The sequence below is a fragment of the Gracilinanus agilis genome, chromosome 1, assembly GCF_016433145.1.
Source record: "Gracilinanus agilis isolate LMUSP501 chromosome 1, AgileGrace, whole genome shotgun sequence".
Taxonomy (NCBI): domain Eukaryota; kingdom Metazoa; phylum Chordata; class Mammalia; order Didelphimorphia; family Didelphidae; genus Gracilinanus; species Gracilinanus agilis.
The window spans coordinates 93445322-93460153 of record NC_058130.1 but is presented as its reverse complement, the minus strand read 5'-3'; the positions used below and the strand labels follow the sequence as shown (position 1 = coordinate 93460153).

The 14832-nt window shown below is 42.3% G+C and overlaps 1 protein-coding gene across 1 annotated transcript in view; it reads right to left on the bottom strand.

Moving 5' to 3' along the window:
• The window catches only part of VIPR1 (vasoactive intestinal peptide receptor 1), a 93518-nt gene that overhangs the window by 22202 nt on the left and 56484 nt on the right, over positions 1-14832 (bottom strand). Inside the window, exons 7-8 of the mRNA XM_044676893.1 lie at positions 5661-5767; positions 1143-1240 (exon numbers count right to left, since the gene is read on the bottom strand). Of these exons, the coding sequence (XP_044532828.1) occupies positions 1143-1240; positions 5661-5767 (205 nt within the window). The remainder of the gene's footprint in view (positions 1-1142; positions 1241-5660; positions 5768-14832) is intronic.

Below are 14832 nucleotides of genomic sequence, written 5' to 3'. Positions count from 1 at the left end.
TTCGTCTGGACTTGTTTTTATGTCCCCTTGAGGAGTTTTGTGTGTTTCGGTCAGGAGAGGTTAAGAGCTGCTTCTTACTCTGCCGCCATCTTAACCCGGAACCTCCACTGGGTTTTATATGTATCATTGTTCAAAATCTATTTCCATATTATCACTATTTGCAATAGAGTGATTATTTAAAGTCAGTGTCCCCAATCATATCCCCATTGAACCATGTGATCAATCATATGTTTTTCTTCTGCATTTCTGCTCCCATAGTTCTTTCTCTGGATTTGGATAGTGTAAAGATTATCTTGTTTGATCCTGATAATCTCTGTCTTTTTAGATGCTATTATTATCCCCATTTCACAGAGAAGGAAACTGAGGGCAAGAGAGGTTAAGTGACTTGCTCAGGGTTATATAGTCAGTAAATATCTGAGGTTGGATTTGAATTCCTGACTCCAGGTCTAATGCTTTATGCACTGTGCCCTCTGGATTCCCACAAAATGAAGAGACTTGATGAGATTCTCTTAACCTCTGGCTATATACCAGGCTCTCTATTCCTGGTCCTTTCAAGATCTTTGTAACCTTTGTCCTGTGGATACACCCTCAGAATGGTTATACTCCTTGTTTGCAAAGTCTGGTATTTGCAAAGCCTGGGACTATTTATAAAGTCTATCACTTTCTGAAGGGCCACTTTATTGTTTGCTGGGCTAGCCCTATTTGCAAGCTGGAGCTCTTTACAAAGCCCATATAGCCCATGATTATTTGTAGAGCCCAGCAAGGAATGGAGAATGTCATTTTTGCAGAGCTTCATTTTCAGCTTGATCTCACAATTAACCCTTCTCTTGGATTTATATAGGGAGCTAAGGGGGCAGTTAGCCCATGGATGGAGAGTCTCAACTGGCTAAATTCTGGCTGCCCAGAATTAAGGGTTACAAAGAGAGTCAAGCTGCACCCAAAGAGGAAAGAGGGCTATAGTGGCTTGATCTATTATCCACCATCTTGAGAACTAAGTAGGGGAAAAATACAAGGGTTTCAGGTCCTGATAGGAGGAATAATTAGAGGATTAGGTGAATGAACTGGGTCCCCCCTGCATATCCCCAAACTGGTCCTAGAGATTGCACTCCTTCTCCCACACCACCCCCAGACCCCAGCCTCACCTGAACATACACAGGATGACCATGGCTATGGTGAGTGCAATGAGGGAGAGGCTGTGGCCAATAGTGTACCCGGTCTTCACAGTGCCATAGAAAAATGTCTTTAGGTACAGTGGGGAGTGGGGAGGAAAGAAAGATACATTAATTAAAAAAGTCACCTTTGGGAATGGCAGAAGATTAAGCCTGGCTTTATCCCCTCCCAAGCTGCCCCATCATACATCTAAGCTGCCTCAGCTCACCAATAATTAGCAGAAGAGAATTGAGAGACCAGGGCCCTAACCCTGACCCTGACACTGCGTGACCTGAGCTGCGAGATCTTGGGGTGAATCTCTCCCTCCCGAGGTGACATTCCTCATCTGAGGTGGTTGGATCAGATATTTCTAAGGTTTGATTTCCAGCTTTGAAGTTTTCTGCATCTGTAAATTTTTTTTTTTATTATTGGCTATTTAAAATGATGTATGCGGCCAAAGTTCCATCCACACTGTCAGTATGTGTCACTGAATATTGGCCGAATCCATGCCTGGAACCACTCTCCCAATGATGTTGTCTAGGACTTAAGAGTGAGATGCCCAACATGTACTGGTTTTAAGCCTCTGGGAGCCACTTGCCAATAGAAGGCTCCTTCCTCCAAGCCCTCTTTGGACTGACAAATGATCACATAGACTCCTTGAAGCTAGGATGTTTATCGTATGGAAACACTGCATCTTCTCTAGGGGGTCTCTGTGTAACAGATACTTAACAAACATGTATGTGGAATACAGACACTACTGGTCCTCGTCTACTTCACAGAGTTGTTGTGAGGAGAATGATTTGTAAGGCTACAAAGTCCTACTGAAACATGACTTCTAGTTAGTGTTATCTATGTACCAAGCTTTCTGAAGCACTTGCTGCCTGCCTGCCTGCCTGGCCATTTTGGTTCAGGGAAGAGATGTCAGTTATTCACCCCTTTCTGGTGTAAAGCGGAAATAAAATAAGAGAAAGAGGGAATAACTAAACATCCTCCTCTCTCCTGTTCTTGTTCAGTCATTTTTCAGTCATGCCTGACTCTGTGACACTATTTACGAGTTTTCTTGGCACAGATACTAGAGTGGTTTGCCATTTCCTTCTCCAGCTCACTTTACAGATGAAGAAACCAAGGCAAAGAAGATTAACTGACTTGCCTAAGGCCACATATCTAGTAAATGTCTGAGGCCAGATTTCAACTCACAAAAAGTCTCTATTTACTGTGCCAGCTAGCTGCTCTTCCTCTGTTCTGATTCCTCTATTCCCGCCCACTCTCACCCCCCCCCCCAACAAAAAAAGTTCATTAGGTCATGAAACTGGGTTGAGTATGGTAAGGTGAAAAGCTACAAAAAAGGCAAAGGTAAGTGTGGTGGAGGATAATCAATCCTTTAGCCACTAACCAAAAATCATCTGATATCTAGCTTTGCTCTACAGGTTATAGACTTTTTTTCTGGCTTATAGCCATCACCCTGGCCTCAAGTGCTGTTTAGTAAAAATCCAGCACCTGAAAAGCTCCTGAACTTAGCTTGTTTAGGACTCTTGACTTCATAATTTTAGACCTAGAGAAGACTTTAGAGGTCATTTAATCCACTCCTCCCACTTCTACTTTAACACTATGCAGAGGGTTGGTTGTATGAAATGTTTTTGATTGAAATTTGTAATGAGTACAAGATTCATTGTTAAACCCTGGCCATCATAAGCTACCATCTCTGTCACTGGATACTGGGCAGAAGGGAGTGGTAAGTGCCCCAAATCACGACTCTGAGGGTAGAGGTTGTCTGGGAAGGAAGAGGCTCAAGGAAGCATCTCTCCCTCTTTGCTGGGCAGGTTTGCTTGGCTTTGAGTGCAGAGCCAGGGAGGATGGAGTAGAAGTTGCAAAGTCAGGAAAATCTTCCTAAAAACTGGAGCAAATGGAATGGGCAGCTCCAGAAGTTAGCAAGTTCCCCCACACCAAAGGTCTTCTTCCAACTAAGGGCTGGATGACTTCTTGTTGGGAAGGGTGTAGAGGAGGCCTCAAGTTAGCCTCTGGGGTCCCTTTCAACTCCACAATGCTTCAGTTCTACATTTTATTGTGTCACTCATCAGACCTGGAAAGTATAGTAAAGAACAGTGAGTAACAGAAGCAAAGCACTTCAGAACTGGAAGTGACCTCAGAGGGCATCCGGTCCAACCTGTTCCTGAAGCATAATCCCTTTCTACCATATCCTTGGCCAGTGGTCATCAAACTGCTCTGCTCAAGCATTTCCAGTAGTAGGAAGCTGCTTAACAAGGGAGCCTTCTCCATGTTGGGACAGCACAAAGTGGTAGACAGTTCTCCTTTATGTCGAGCTGAAATTCAACACTTTGAAACTCCCTATTAGTTCTAGTTTTTCCCTTTAGGGCCACAAAAGGAATTCGTTTCTTCTTCCACAGACAAAGGATGGTGGTTGGCCGAGGCTGTCCCTTTGGCTAGGATCTTTGCTTGCTTTGTTGTTTTTGGCTCTTTATCTGGGTAGAGCTAACCTCTGGGAAACAGCATGGTGTGGCAAAGAGCACTGGACTTATAGTTTAAGGACCAATATTCAAATCCCAATTTATGACACTTACTTGCATATCACTTAAGGCAAGTTACTTTTTCTACTTGGGGAAGTTTCCCCAAATAAAGGGGATGATCTCTGAGGACCCGTCTAGCTCTAAATTCTTTTTTTTGGGGGGGGGGCTAACCTCTCGTTTGATTTATTTTTTTTTTAGTTTTTATTTTATTTTGAATATTTTTCCCTAGTTACATATTTCATGTTCTTTCCCTCTCCCCAAACCCCCTAACCCCCCTTAGCACAATTCCACTGGGTTTTACATGTATCATTGATCAAGACCCAATTCCATATTATTGATAGTTGGACTAGAGTTATCGTTTAGTGTCTTCATCCCCAATGATATCCCCATCAGCCCATGTGTTCAAGCAGTTGTTTTTCTTCTCTGTTTCTCCTCCCACAGCTCTTCCTCTGAATGTGGCCAGTTTTCTTTCTCATAAGTCCCTCAGCCTTGCTCTGGATCCTTACATTGCTGTCTAGTTCTAAATTCTATGAACCCTCTTTGCCAGTTTCCTGATTGCTAGCATGTGGGAACTGCCTGAGGGTTTAGATGGCTAAACTGGGAGGAGGGAGAAGGGGATTGGCCCTGGCTTGGAACAGAACCCGATTATGCACTATAACTTTGACGTAGACCAGGTATACCCAAACTGATGGTATCTGGGTTTTATCTGTCCAGTAGTTCAGTCTGTTCTAGGGTAGGCCATACTAAATACTAATGATTTTGGGTCATTCTTTTTCTGGGAAAGTCATCAAGGAGAATATTAGAATAATGATGGGAATTTTGGAATCTTAGAAATCTAAAATGTCAGAGTGCAAAGGACCCTTAGAACACAGAATGTCAGAGCAGGAAGGGACATTTAGAGATCATCTGATTCAGGGGTTTTTACCCTTTTTTGTGTGGCGTACCATTCTGATAGTCTGGTGAAGTCTATGGACTCCTCAAAACAATGTTTTAAAATGCATTAAATAAAATCCACAGAATTACAAAGGATGACTATTTTGAAATCCAGTAATCAAAATATTTTTTAAAACCAGTACACGGACTCCAGGTTAAGAACCCAACACTCTTTCTTTAGGGATGGGAAACTCTAAGAGAAGAGATTCAAACCAAGGTCACTCAAATTAGTGGCAGAACCTTACTTAAAGCCTGGTCTCCTAACTCCTAAATTAAAAATCTTGAATTGTTCAACAGAGGCAACAAATTATAGTAGAAAATATATTGGGCTTGTAGTCAGGAGGGAATTGTATTTGAATCCTGCTTCTGGGACACTTACAAGTTATGTGATCATTTGTTGTTGTTGGAGTCATTTCAGTTGTGTCCAACTTTTGGGGGTTTTCTTGGCAAAGATACTAGAGGAGTTTTGCCATTTCCTTTTCCAGCTTGTTTTACAGATGAGGAAACTGAGGTGAACAGGGTTAAGTGACTTGCTCATGATCACACATGGCAAATGTCTGAGACCAAATTTGAACTCAAGTCTTCCCGACTTTAGGCCTGGGACTCTATCCACCATGCTACCTAGCTCCTCTTGTGTGATCACAGGCAAGTCATTTAATTTCTTTGGAATTCAATTTCCTCTATCTTTGAAATAGAGAGAAGAGAAGAGAGAAGAGAAATTTGATATTTACAAAGCATTTTAAGGTTTACAAAGGCTTTACATGTATTATCTCTTCTGATCCTTTCAATAACCCCATGCAGTTGACAGTAGAGGTATTATTATCCTAGTTTAATAGATGAGAAATCTGAAGCTCAGTGAGTCAAATGAAACCACCTCACAGGGTAGAGTTGGGTGCAATTTAGAGCCCAGATCTCCTGGCCTCTGGGGTATCAGTGATTGATCTCTTGTTCTCAGGGGCTAGGGGATAAGATAAGGAAATAGATGTGACTCCAAAGTCTCCCAGAGGGTGGGGAATATATTTTGATGGGGGGGGGGGGCTCAGCACAACCCACCTCATCTTCTGCTGTTGAGTTGGTATCAAGGCCACAGGCAATAGGGTAGGGAGCTGGGGCCATGTCTGTCCATCCTTCGCTGGTGCAGTTTCTGGACACATTACCACCTGAGTAGAGAGAGGGAGAGAAGGGTCATGTAGGACCAGGGCCCCTGAGCTGGCCCAACCTGTTCCTTGTGGTTCAGGCCAGAGTCTAAAGTGTCCATAGGACTGCCCTGTGACTACTCCCATAAATAATACCCCTCCCTATCTGGAAAAACCTATCTGATCTGCTTGGCACATTCCTCACTGGCCCTGGCCAAACCATTCGATCCAGGACAGAGCAGCTTTCTCTACAATGTTTCTAAATCCAAACAGAAACATTCTGAGGATTGTGGGAGAGAAGCTTGGAATATGTCCCTTCCTCTCTGGGATAACAGCTTATTGTTAGCCCAAAGCATGAGTTAAACTTTCTCAGGCAATGAAAGTCCTAACCCTGGTTCCAGAACAAGTTCAACCTTATGAATCAGGTTCCCCACCCCATCTTCCTACCCAATTATTCTGGATTCATAACCACCTGCTTAGGTCTTGGGAGCCTTATTCAGGAGGGCCATTTTTTCCCTGGCTCTTTGTGTGTGCCCACTTGAATTCTCTTGGAAAATATCTAAATATATTCAAAACTAGACATAAATGTTTCTTTAGAGGTGGGTAAGCAAATCTCCAACTCACATAAGCATTTAGTACACTAAATGCATAATAGGTAGAGTACTTGCATATCACTTAAGACAAGTTACTTTCTCTACTTGGGGAAGTTTCCCCAAATAAAGGGAATGGATTAGATGATCTCTGAGGACCCTTCTAGCTCTAAATTCTTTTTTTTGGGGGGGGGGGCTAACCTCTCGTTTGATTTATTTTTTTTTTAGTTTTTATTTTATTTTGAATATTTCCCCCTAGTTACATATTTCATGTTCTTTCCCTCTCCCCAAATCCTCTAACCCCCCTTAGCACAATTCCACTGGGTTTTACATGTATCATTGATCAAGACCCAATTCCATATTATTGATAGTTGGACTAGTTATCGTTTAGTGTCTTCATCCCCAAAATGCATAAAAAGCAAAAGGCTCACAGAAGCCTATGAACAGATAGGAAAAAACAGCCTACAGACTCCTTTTGGGGAAGCTCAGCAAGTATTCCCTTTCACTACAGACCTGAATTGTCCTAGTAACTCATAGCATTTGTTTCTGAAATCCCCCTCTGTTACCTTCTCTCATTTCTATATGTATCTTGTATGCATACAATAATAATTACATTGTTTTTTTATCCAGTAATATTTTATTGTATCCCTCCATAATTACATGTAGAAACAACAATAATAACTACATTGAAAAAGAAAAACCACCTTGAAAGACTTAGAAACTCTGATCATTGTAATGACTAACCACAATAGATGAAACCTCAATTCTGGACCAAGATGAATTCGGGGCACAGAATGAAACATAGGTGATAGCCAGAATGGGGATGGGGGTTGTTTTACTCTGCATACATGTTGAGGGAGTTTCCTTTTTTCTTTCTAACAGAAGTAGATAGGAGGAAGAAATGTGAGTGAAATGTTGCCAAAAAAGAAGAGAGAATCACTTAAGCATTTTCTTTTTAAATCACACAGAAAAGAGCAGAAGAAAAGCCAGAAGGAAGCATGGACAAGGTCAGTTTGGGAAGTTATCATGGCTGCATGTACGTTTTTCTTTCTGTTTGACTTTATAAAAAGGAAATGCACATTTTATTTGGTGTTTGTTAAGTTTAGAATAAATAAAAATATCTATCCATATCTATTTGTTCACATGGTGTTTCCCTCACTAGAATGTTAGCTTTTTGAGAGCAGGGGCTGTTTTTGCTCTTTTTTTTATGTCTCCATAGCTTAGCATAGTCATGGCACATATTAAGCCCTAATAAATGTTTGTTGATTTATTGATCAGTCAGGCCAGGATTAATTTCCATCAAGCCCTGGGGCTCAATCTGCATTCTTTTTTTGAAGGGATCATTAAATTACCATTTAATGTAATGAACCATGAACCTCTGAGGGAGAGGAGAGGTTAAAAAGAACAAATAATTAATTGGATGAGATGAAATTGAGATGTTGGTTTAGTAGAGAACAGGCCTGGCACAGTAGAACCTAGCTAGATTTGGAATCAGGAAGACCCGAGTTCAAATCCAGCCTTAATCATTTACTAGCTGTGTGCTCCTGGGCAAGTCACTTAACTTCCATTTGCCTCAGTTATCTCAACTGTAAAACAGAGATAAATACAGCACCTACCTTCCAGGATTTTGTGAGATCAAATGGGATAATATTTGTAAAATGCTTAACAAGTACCTGCCACATGGTAAGTGTTATAAATGCTTCTTCTCTTCCTAGACAGAGAAGCTTAGGATTTAAAGGTAGAAGGGACTTTAGAGAGCACCTAGACTGACCTCCCAGTTTGAGAGAGAAGTTAAAAGACATACAAAGTCACATAGTAAGCAAGTGGTAAAGGCAGGATTTGGATCTTGGGATGGGGTTCATGACGGCTCACAGAAACTCAGTTCTTTCAGATAACTCTTGTTACTTTGAGTCTTGGTAGAATCTCTGTTTCTGGGTTCTTTATCCTGAAAGCTAATGCCTAATCCATTGAAGCAGGTATATAGGTAAGTTGGACTGAAAATGGGGGAAGAAACAGAGAAGCTCTCCCCACCTTGCTTGATTCAAGGCACCTCTGGGCTAAAGGAACCAAGAGTTGCTCTACGTCTCTTGTCTCTGTTTCCTTTCCTCTCCTTGATCATGTTGCCTTAAAATTGAAGTTTAGAAGGAGATCCCTGTGGTATCCAGGCAGGGAGAGGAAGCTACCATTTGGGAATAGAAGACCTGGATTCAAATCCTGCCTTGGATTCTTTCCATCTGTGTGAATATGGGTAGGTCATTTCCCATCTTTGAACCTCAATTTTCTCATCTTTAAAAAGGGAAAAAAATAAAACTATACTACCTACCTTAAAGGCTTCTGAGAAACATGTTTTGTAAACCTTAAAGTTCTATAAACTTGGGAGATGCTACTGTTTCTATCAGCTGACCTGATGATTGGTCCCTTTGTGAACCCATGATCCTCTTGGATCTGATAGCAGGGACAATTGTTCCTGAGGACCAAGGGGTTCCCCAAGAGTATATCTCCCAGCCCATAGCACAGGGGCTGACGGGCATTATGTCTCATCTGCAGCATAAGGGTTCCCCAAGGATGGGTTCCACATCTCCTCCATAGTTCAATACCTCCTTAAAGATGGGCAGGAACTATGTCTCCCCACCCTAGTGCAGGGGCTCCCTGAGGGTGGCAAGACACCATATCTCTCCCCATTGTACAGGAGCTCCGTGTCTCATGGTTCTCTGTTGCTTAACTCCTCAGTCGCCCTTCCCTCAATTGCCATGGTTTTTAAAAGGCCTTTTGAGAGGCACAAACACCCTGGATAAAGTGGTATTGGGTATGTGTGATGACTCTGACTTCCATGACCACTCTTCAAGTATAGATTCCCTCCCCCCCTGCCCCGCCTCCTATTTTCACAGCTTCCCTTCCACAAAGAGAAGAGGAAGGTGGGCAGGGACTCAGTCAACAGCCCTCCACCAGATCAGAGAGAGCAGCTCCCACGCCCCAAACCTCTGCCACTGCTGGTGCCTTACAACCAAGCCCCTCGTAGGAGACCCTTGAGTTAAGGACCCTGGGAAGAGTATACCTGTGAGCTCTGTTAGCCCAGCCAGCTTCCTTCTGGATAGTCAGCCTCTGTCCTTCCAGGGTCTCCAGATGGCTCTCTGGCTACTAGGCTACTATTTGGTGAAAAGGAAGGAAAACACGTGTGTGTGTGTGTGTGTGTGTGTGTGTGTGTGTGTGTGTGTGTGTGTGAGAGAGAGAGAGAGAGAGAGAGAGAGAGAGAGAGAGAGAGAGAGAGAGAGAGAGAGAACTATGAGCCAATTATCTATTATTTATCATCTATCTACTATGTCTCTGTGTCTCCATCTCTGGCTGGCTGGCTGCCTTTCTCTTGCTATCTTTCTCCCCCTGAAATTGGAATTGTAGCTAGGTGTGGGAACTCCCTATATGGATGTTTCTTAAGGGGATGAGACAGGCAACCTTATAGTCCCAGCGAGGTCTCTGAGGCACTGAAAGATGTCTATCTGTGGCTCCAAAGCCCATGTATCTATGAGTCTTTCTGATTCCAAGGCTGGCCCTCTTTCCATTTTACCACAATGACTTTCATTATATACAATACTCCCATGACGGTCTCATTGCTCTGGGTACCTCCTTTAACAATTCACATCACAATCTATTCATACCTAGTATATATAACATAATTTGTTAGGGTGATATGATATATGACATGACATGATATAATATAAAATATAATTATTGTGGTATAATGGTGTGGTATAATCTAATATGATATATCATATCATATCATATCATATCATATCATATCATATCATGTATTAGCTATTTTTATGGGCAGCTAGACAGTTCAGTGGATAGAGTTTTAGGCCCAGAATCAGGAAGATCTGAGTTCAAATTCAACCCCAGACCTTTACTAACTGTGCGATCTTGGGCAAGTCATCTCACTTGTTTGCCTCAGTTTCCTCAACTATAAAATGAGGATAATAATAGTACTTGTCTCAAGGTTATTGTGGAGATCAAATGAAGTCATATTTGTAAGGCACCTAGCATAGTGTTTGGCACGTAGTAGGCAATATATAAATACTCTCTTCCCTTTCCATTCATGTCATATCACAAAATATAAGAATAGATTCCATATTTATAATATTTTTAAGATTTATAAAGAACCACTCTCCACAAGTCTGTGAGACAAAGAATACAATAATCATTAACCCTATTTTTTAATGTTTTTTTTTAAACCTTTAACTTCTATGTATTGGGTCAAGTGACTTGCCCAGGGTCACACAGCTGGGAAGTGTCTGAGGCCGGATTTGAATCATTAACCCTATTTTATAGAAGAGGAAACAGCTTCAACCGACTCAATGTCACACAGCTAGAGAGTGTCAGAGTTTGGGTTCCAGGGCAATTTCCTCATGGAGGATGGGGTGATCCCAGGCTCTGCCTGCTCTGAGAGGTCCTACATCAAGCCAATGGTCATGGACTCCATCTGTCCTAGGAGGACAAGCCTGGTAAAGCTGGGAGAGACTCATGAACAAAAAGCAGACGACTGATGGATTTAGAAGCCCAAGTAGCCTGTCTATTAAGAGCTTGATGGTTCATGCACTTGGGGGTGGGGGTATAAGTGTTCACTCTGAGAATGCTGAAGTCCTTCAGTTCAGTTCAGCTGAGGAAACACTGATTAAATACTAGCAGAGGACACTGGGGGTGCCAAGGAAGGTAAGAAGATCCCTGCCCTCAAGGAGTTTACAGTTTATTAAGGAGAGTTTTAAGAGGCACACAGCTAAGTGTGGGAAGCCAATAAGAGAATAGATAAAAATCTGAGACCCCTCTTTTGACACCTCTTATGATTCATACCTTTTCTTATTGGAAAAACATTATAGAGTTATTAGAAAGCTTTGAGTCCATAACCAGACCAGAAGCTACTGAGTTAACAATTTCTCTCCTTGATAATTAAGAAGCCTGAACCCTAAAAAATATATTACTTAGATAAGGACTGGAGCCAGACAATTTAGTCCAGACTATCTGACCAGGTGCAGATCTGTAAATCAAGGCAGAACGCAATTAGTAAACATCTCCATGAAATTTATTTCTGCTCCCAGAATTAAACCCCTACTAATTGGTGATAGGAATTTGGCCCTTGTCCTTGCACCCATATCTCTATTTTCTAGACTTTAATGGATTGTGTATGATTTGTAACCCCTTCACAGCTGTTACTCTTTCTTTGTGTTCTTTGCTTGAAACCAGTATAAAATAAAGTCCAAATCCCATAGCGTTAGAGCAACATGGGCTAACCACTAGTCTGGTTGTTCTCATTTTTCCTTGTCTTAACCATCCTATGCCACCAACGCCACTCAGGACCAAAAACCACATAGGGGGCTAGCTCCCTATAGCTAAGTATGGCACAAGAAAGAGTGGGATGGGGAGCAAAGACAAGCTGAGAAGGAATAGATACTCTTTTGGGTGGGGAAAGTCAGGGAAAGTTTAAGATCACAGGAGGCCATCTAGTCGTACCCTCTCATTTTGCAGATAGGGAAACCAAAGATCAGAGACTTACAGAAGTTTGTCTATCTGAGGTCACATAGATGGTAAACATCAGAGATGGAATTTGAACCCAGATCTTCTTCCTCCTAAATCACTGCTTTTTTCTCTCTCTCTCAATGTACCACAAGAATTGGCCTTTAAAGGAAGAAAAGGATTTCAACAGGCAGAGATAGGAGTTGGGGAGCGGGCGATGGGATTCCAGATCACAGAGACTCATCCCATTTGAATAGAATAAAGGAGGCATAAAGGACAGTAGAATATGATCAGGTTAGCATGGAAGCAAGATAGTGGAGGGCTTTGGGTGAATGCAGGGAGCACACGTTTCTATTTTATTCTACAGTAATCATTGGACAAGCATTTAAGCACCTGCTGTGGAGAGATTTGCATTTTAAATTAGAAGTGATCTGGGTCCTGCTTTTTTGGAATTCCCAGGCTAGCAGCCGGAGAAAAACCAGCCTTGATCATTAAACATTGCACCACTTCGCCTCTCAGGGATGTTCTATGGCAAGTGATTTGTAAACAGCAAAGCACAGTAGAATGAAAGCATTAGTAGCGACAATGCTATTGCTGTTATTGTAACATGGCCAGACCTGCTGGATTGCTTATTCAGATGGCTGATGTTAAGGATCCCTAGTTGTCCCAATTACGCTCGTTCCTAGGTTCTCACAGACTTTAGAGTCATCCTATCCTGTCTCCTCAGGACCAGACAGGTGCTTCCCACCCTCACCCCTCCAGGACTTGGAACTCTAACCCCAACACCTCTCATCCAGTAACAGAAGCCTGGAGTGGGCAGACGCTCTTTCCCTCCCTCTTCTCTAAACCTAAGGTGAGTGTTGGTCAAAAACAAAGAATCAGAGAAAACACACCAATGGAAACAGAAGCAAGAGAAGGGAGGACTCTTCCTGGCAGAGGCTTCTGATCTAACCAAAGGAACCACAGCCCCACCTAGGACAGGTTTGGCTAGCACTGTGTAGGGGACTCCTAACTTTCATTCCCTCTCACCTCATTTGGGAAACCTGCCCCCCAAATTCCTCTATTTCCCACGTCAGAACTTGGACGTTCTTACTCCTCTCTTATCTCCTTTAGCTTCCAAGAACACTGGTATTCTAGTCACAGGTCGTGGATTCAAATCCTGAATTCTACTACTTAAAGTCTTTGTAACTTTAAGAAAATAGTTTTCTTCCTTGGATCTCAGTCTCTTCCTTTGTACAATGAGGGCATTAGAGTAGATCAGAAGCTCTTAAGGACCCTCCATCCCCTGTCCCCAGGGGATCCATGAATAGATTTCTGAGGATCTGTGAATTGGGATGGAGGAAAAAGTGGCATCTTTATTTTCACTAACCTTTCATGTTAATCTGGTTCAGTGCACTCTGAATATTTCAGGCCTCCAGGCTGTTTTGTTGTTGTTGTTGTTTCCAACACCTCTACAGTAATAGATAAACTATCCCTGATTCTTATAAGCTGTGTGTCTCAGGGCAAGTCACTTCACCTCTAAAGTCTCAGTTTTTTTCATATGTAAAATGGGAATTAAAAATTGCCCAAATGGCCAAGTTATACATTATGTCTTGATGGCTCAGAGTTCAGGAGAGGTCACAAACCTATGCAGAACAGCAGTAATGGGACAGGGTATTTGGTAGGTGTAATCCGTGGAAGGAAACTGAAGTCAGAGCATCCACTTTGAGTGCCAAACCCAAAGTAGGTCCATTTGATCTGAATTCAGTAATTGACCAACCAAAATGGGAAACACTCTTGAGGATCTGGGCATAAAGGCTGTCACCATGGGGATCCCACTAACAAATCCAGCCCAATAGAGAGGCACATTTACTATTCAGCCCCAGCTCAGAGAATTCACACCAGCTTATTAGGCAAGAACCAGGATTTTAACCCTTACTACCAGATAAAAAAAACCATCTTCTCTTTCAAAGTATATCATGAGTACATTTCCCTCCCCCTGACTCTCAGACCTGGCTCCTAAAACCTTCACTAGCACACACCCCTGCTTACAGCTCCAACTTCTATGACTGGAAGAGACCTGGGGGGTCACTCTGTTGAACTCTCTCGTTTTACAGAAGAGGACACTAAGGACCAGAGAAAGGAAGGGGATTCGTTCAGGATCACAGATAGGAGAGGTAGTAAAGCAATGGAGTTGATATCTGACACAACTGAACTTAATTTAATAGGTGTTTATTGAGGGCCTACTAGGTACAAAGCCCCATGTTTGGTTCTAAGGATCAAAACAGATGTAGTCTCACTCTCAAGGAACTTACAAATATGTGTGTGAGAGGGACAGACAGACAGAGACAGAGGGACAAAGAGAGGGAGAGACAGAGAGAAAGGGAGAGAGAGAAAGAGAGAAAGAATGGGAGAGACAAAGTGAGGAGAGACAGAGAGAGAAGGAGAGAGAGGGAAGGAGAGAGGAAGGGAGGAAGAGAGACAGACAGTATGGTATGCCATTGTTCTTTCCATTTATATTGCAGTTACTATATGTATTGTTTTATTGACTGCTTACTTCATTCTGCTTTAGTTCATGTAGGTCTTTCCATGTTTTGTACTTATCGCACACATCATTTCTTACAGCACAATAAGCATACCTATTACAGTGATCCCTCACCTACTGCAGGAGTTACTTTCCAGAGACTCTCCTCTCCCCCAACGATAGGTGAAAATCCACAAAGTACAGTCACTAAGCCAATCAGTGCCCAGGATATAGCACACAGCACTGTGATTGGCCTCCTTTCATTCCATCAGTCAATAGTGTGCCATGTACAATCTCATGCTGGCAAATTTGCACAAGCAGTAGTGGCATACTGCATTTCCATTGTGTTCAGTGTGGTATTTCCCCACAAAATCCCACGATATAGAATTAGATATATATTTTTTAAAAAACCAGCGATCCAGTGAAGCCACAATAAGTGAACTGCAATGTAGCAAAGGATGACTGTACTGCTATTTGTCATTCCTCAACTGATG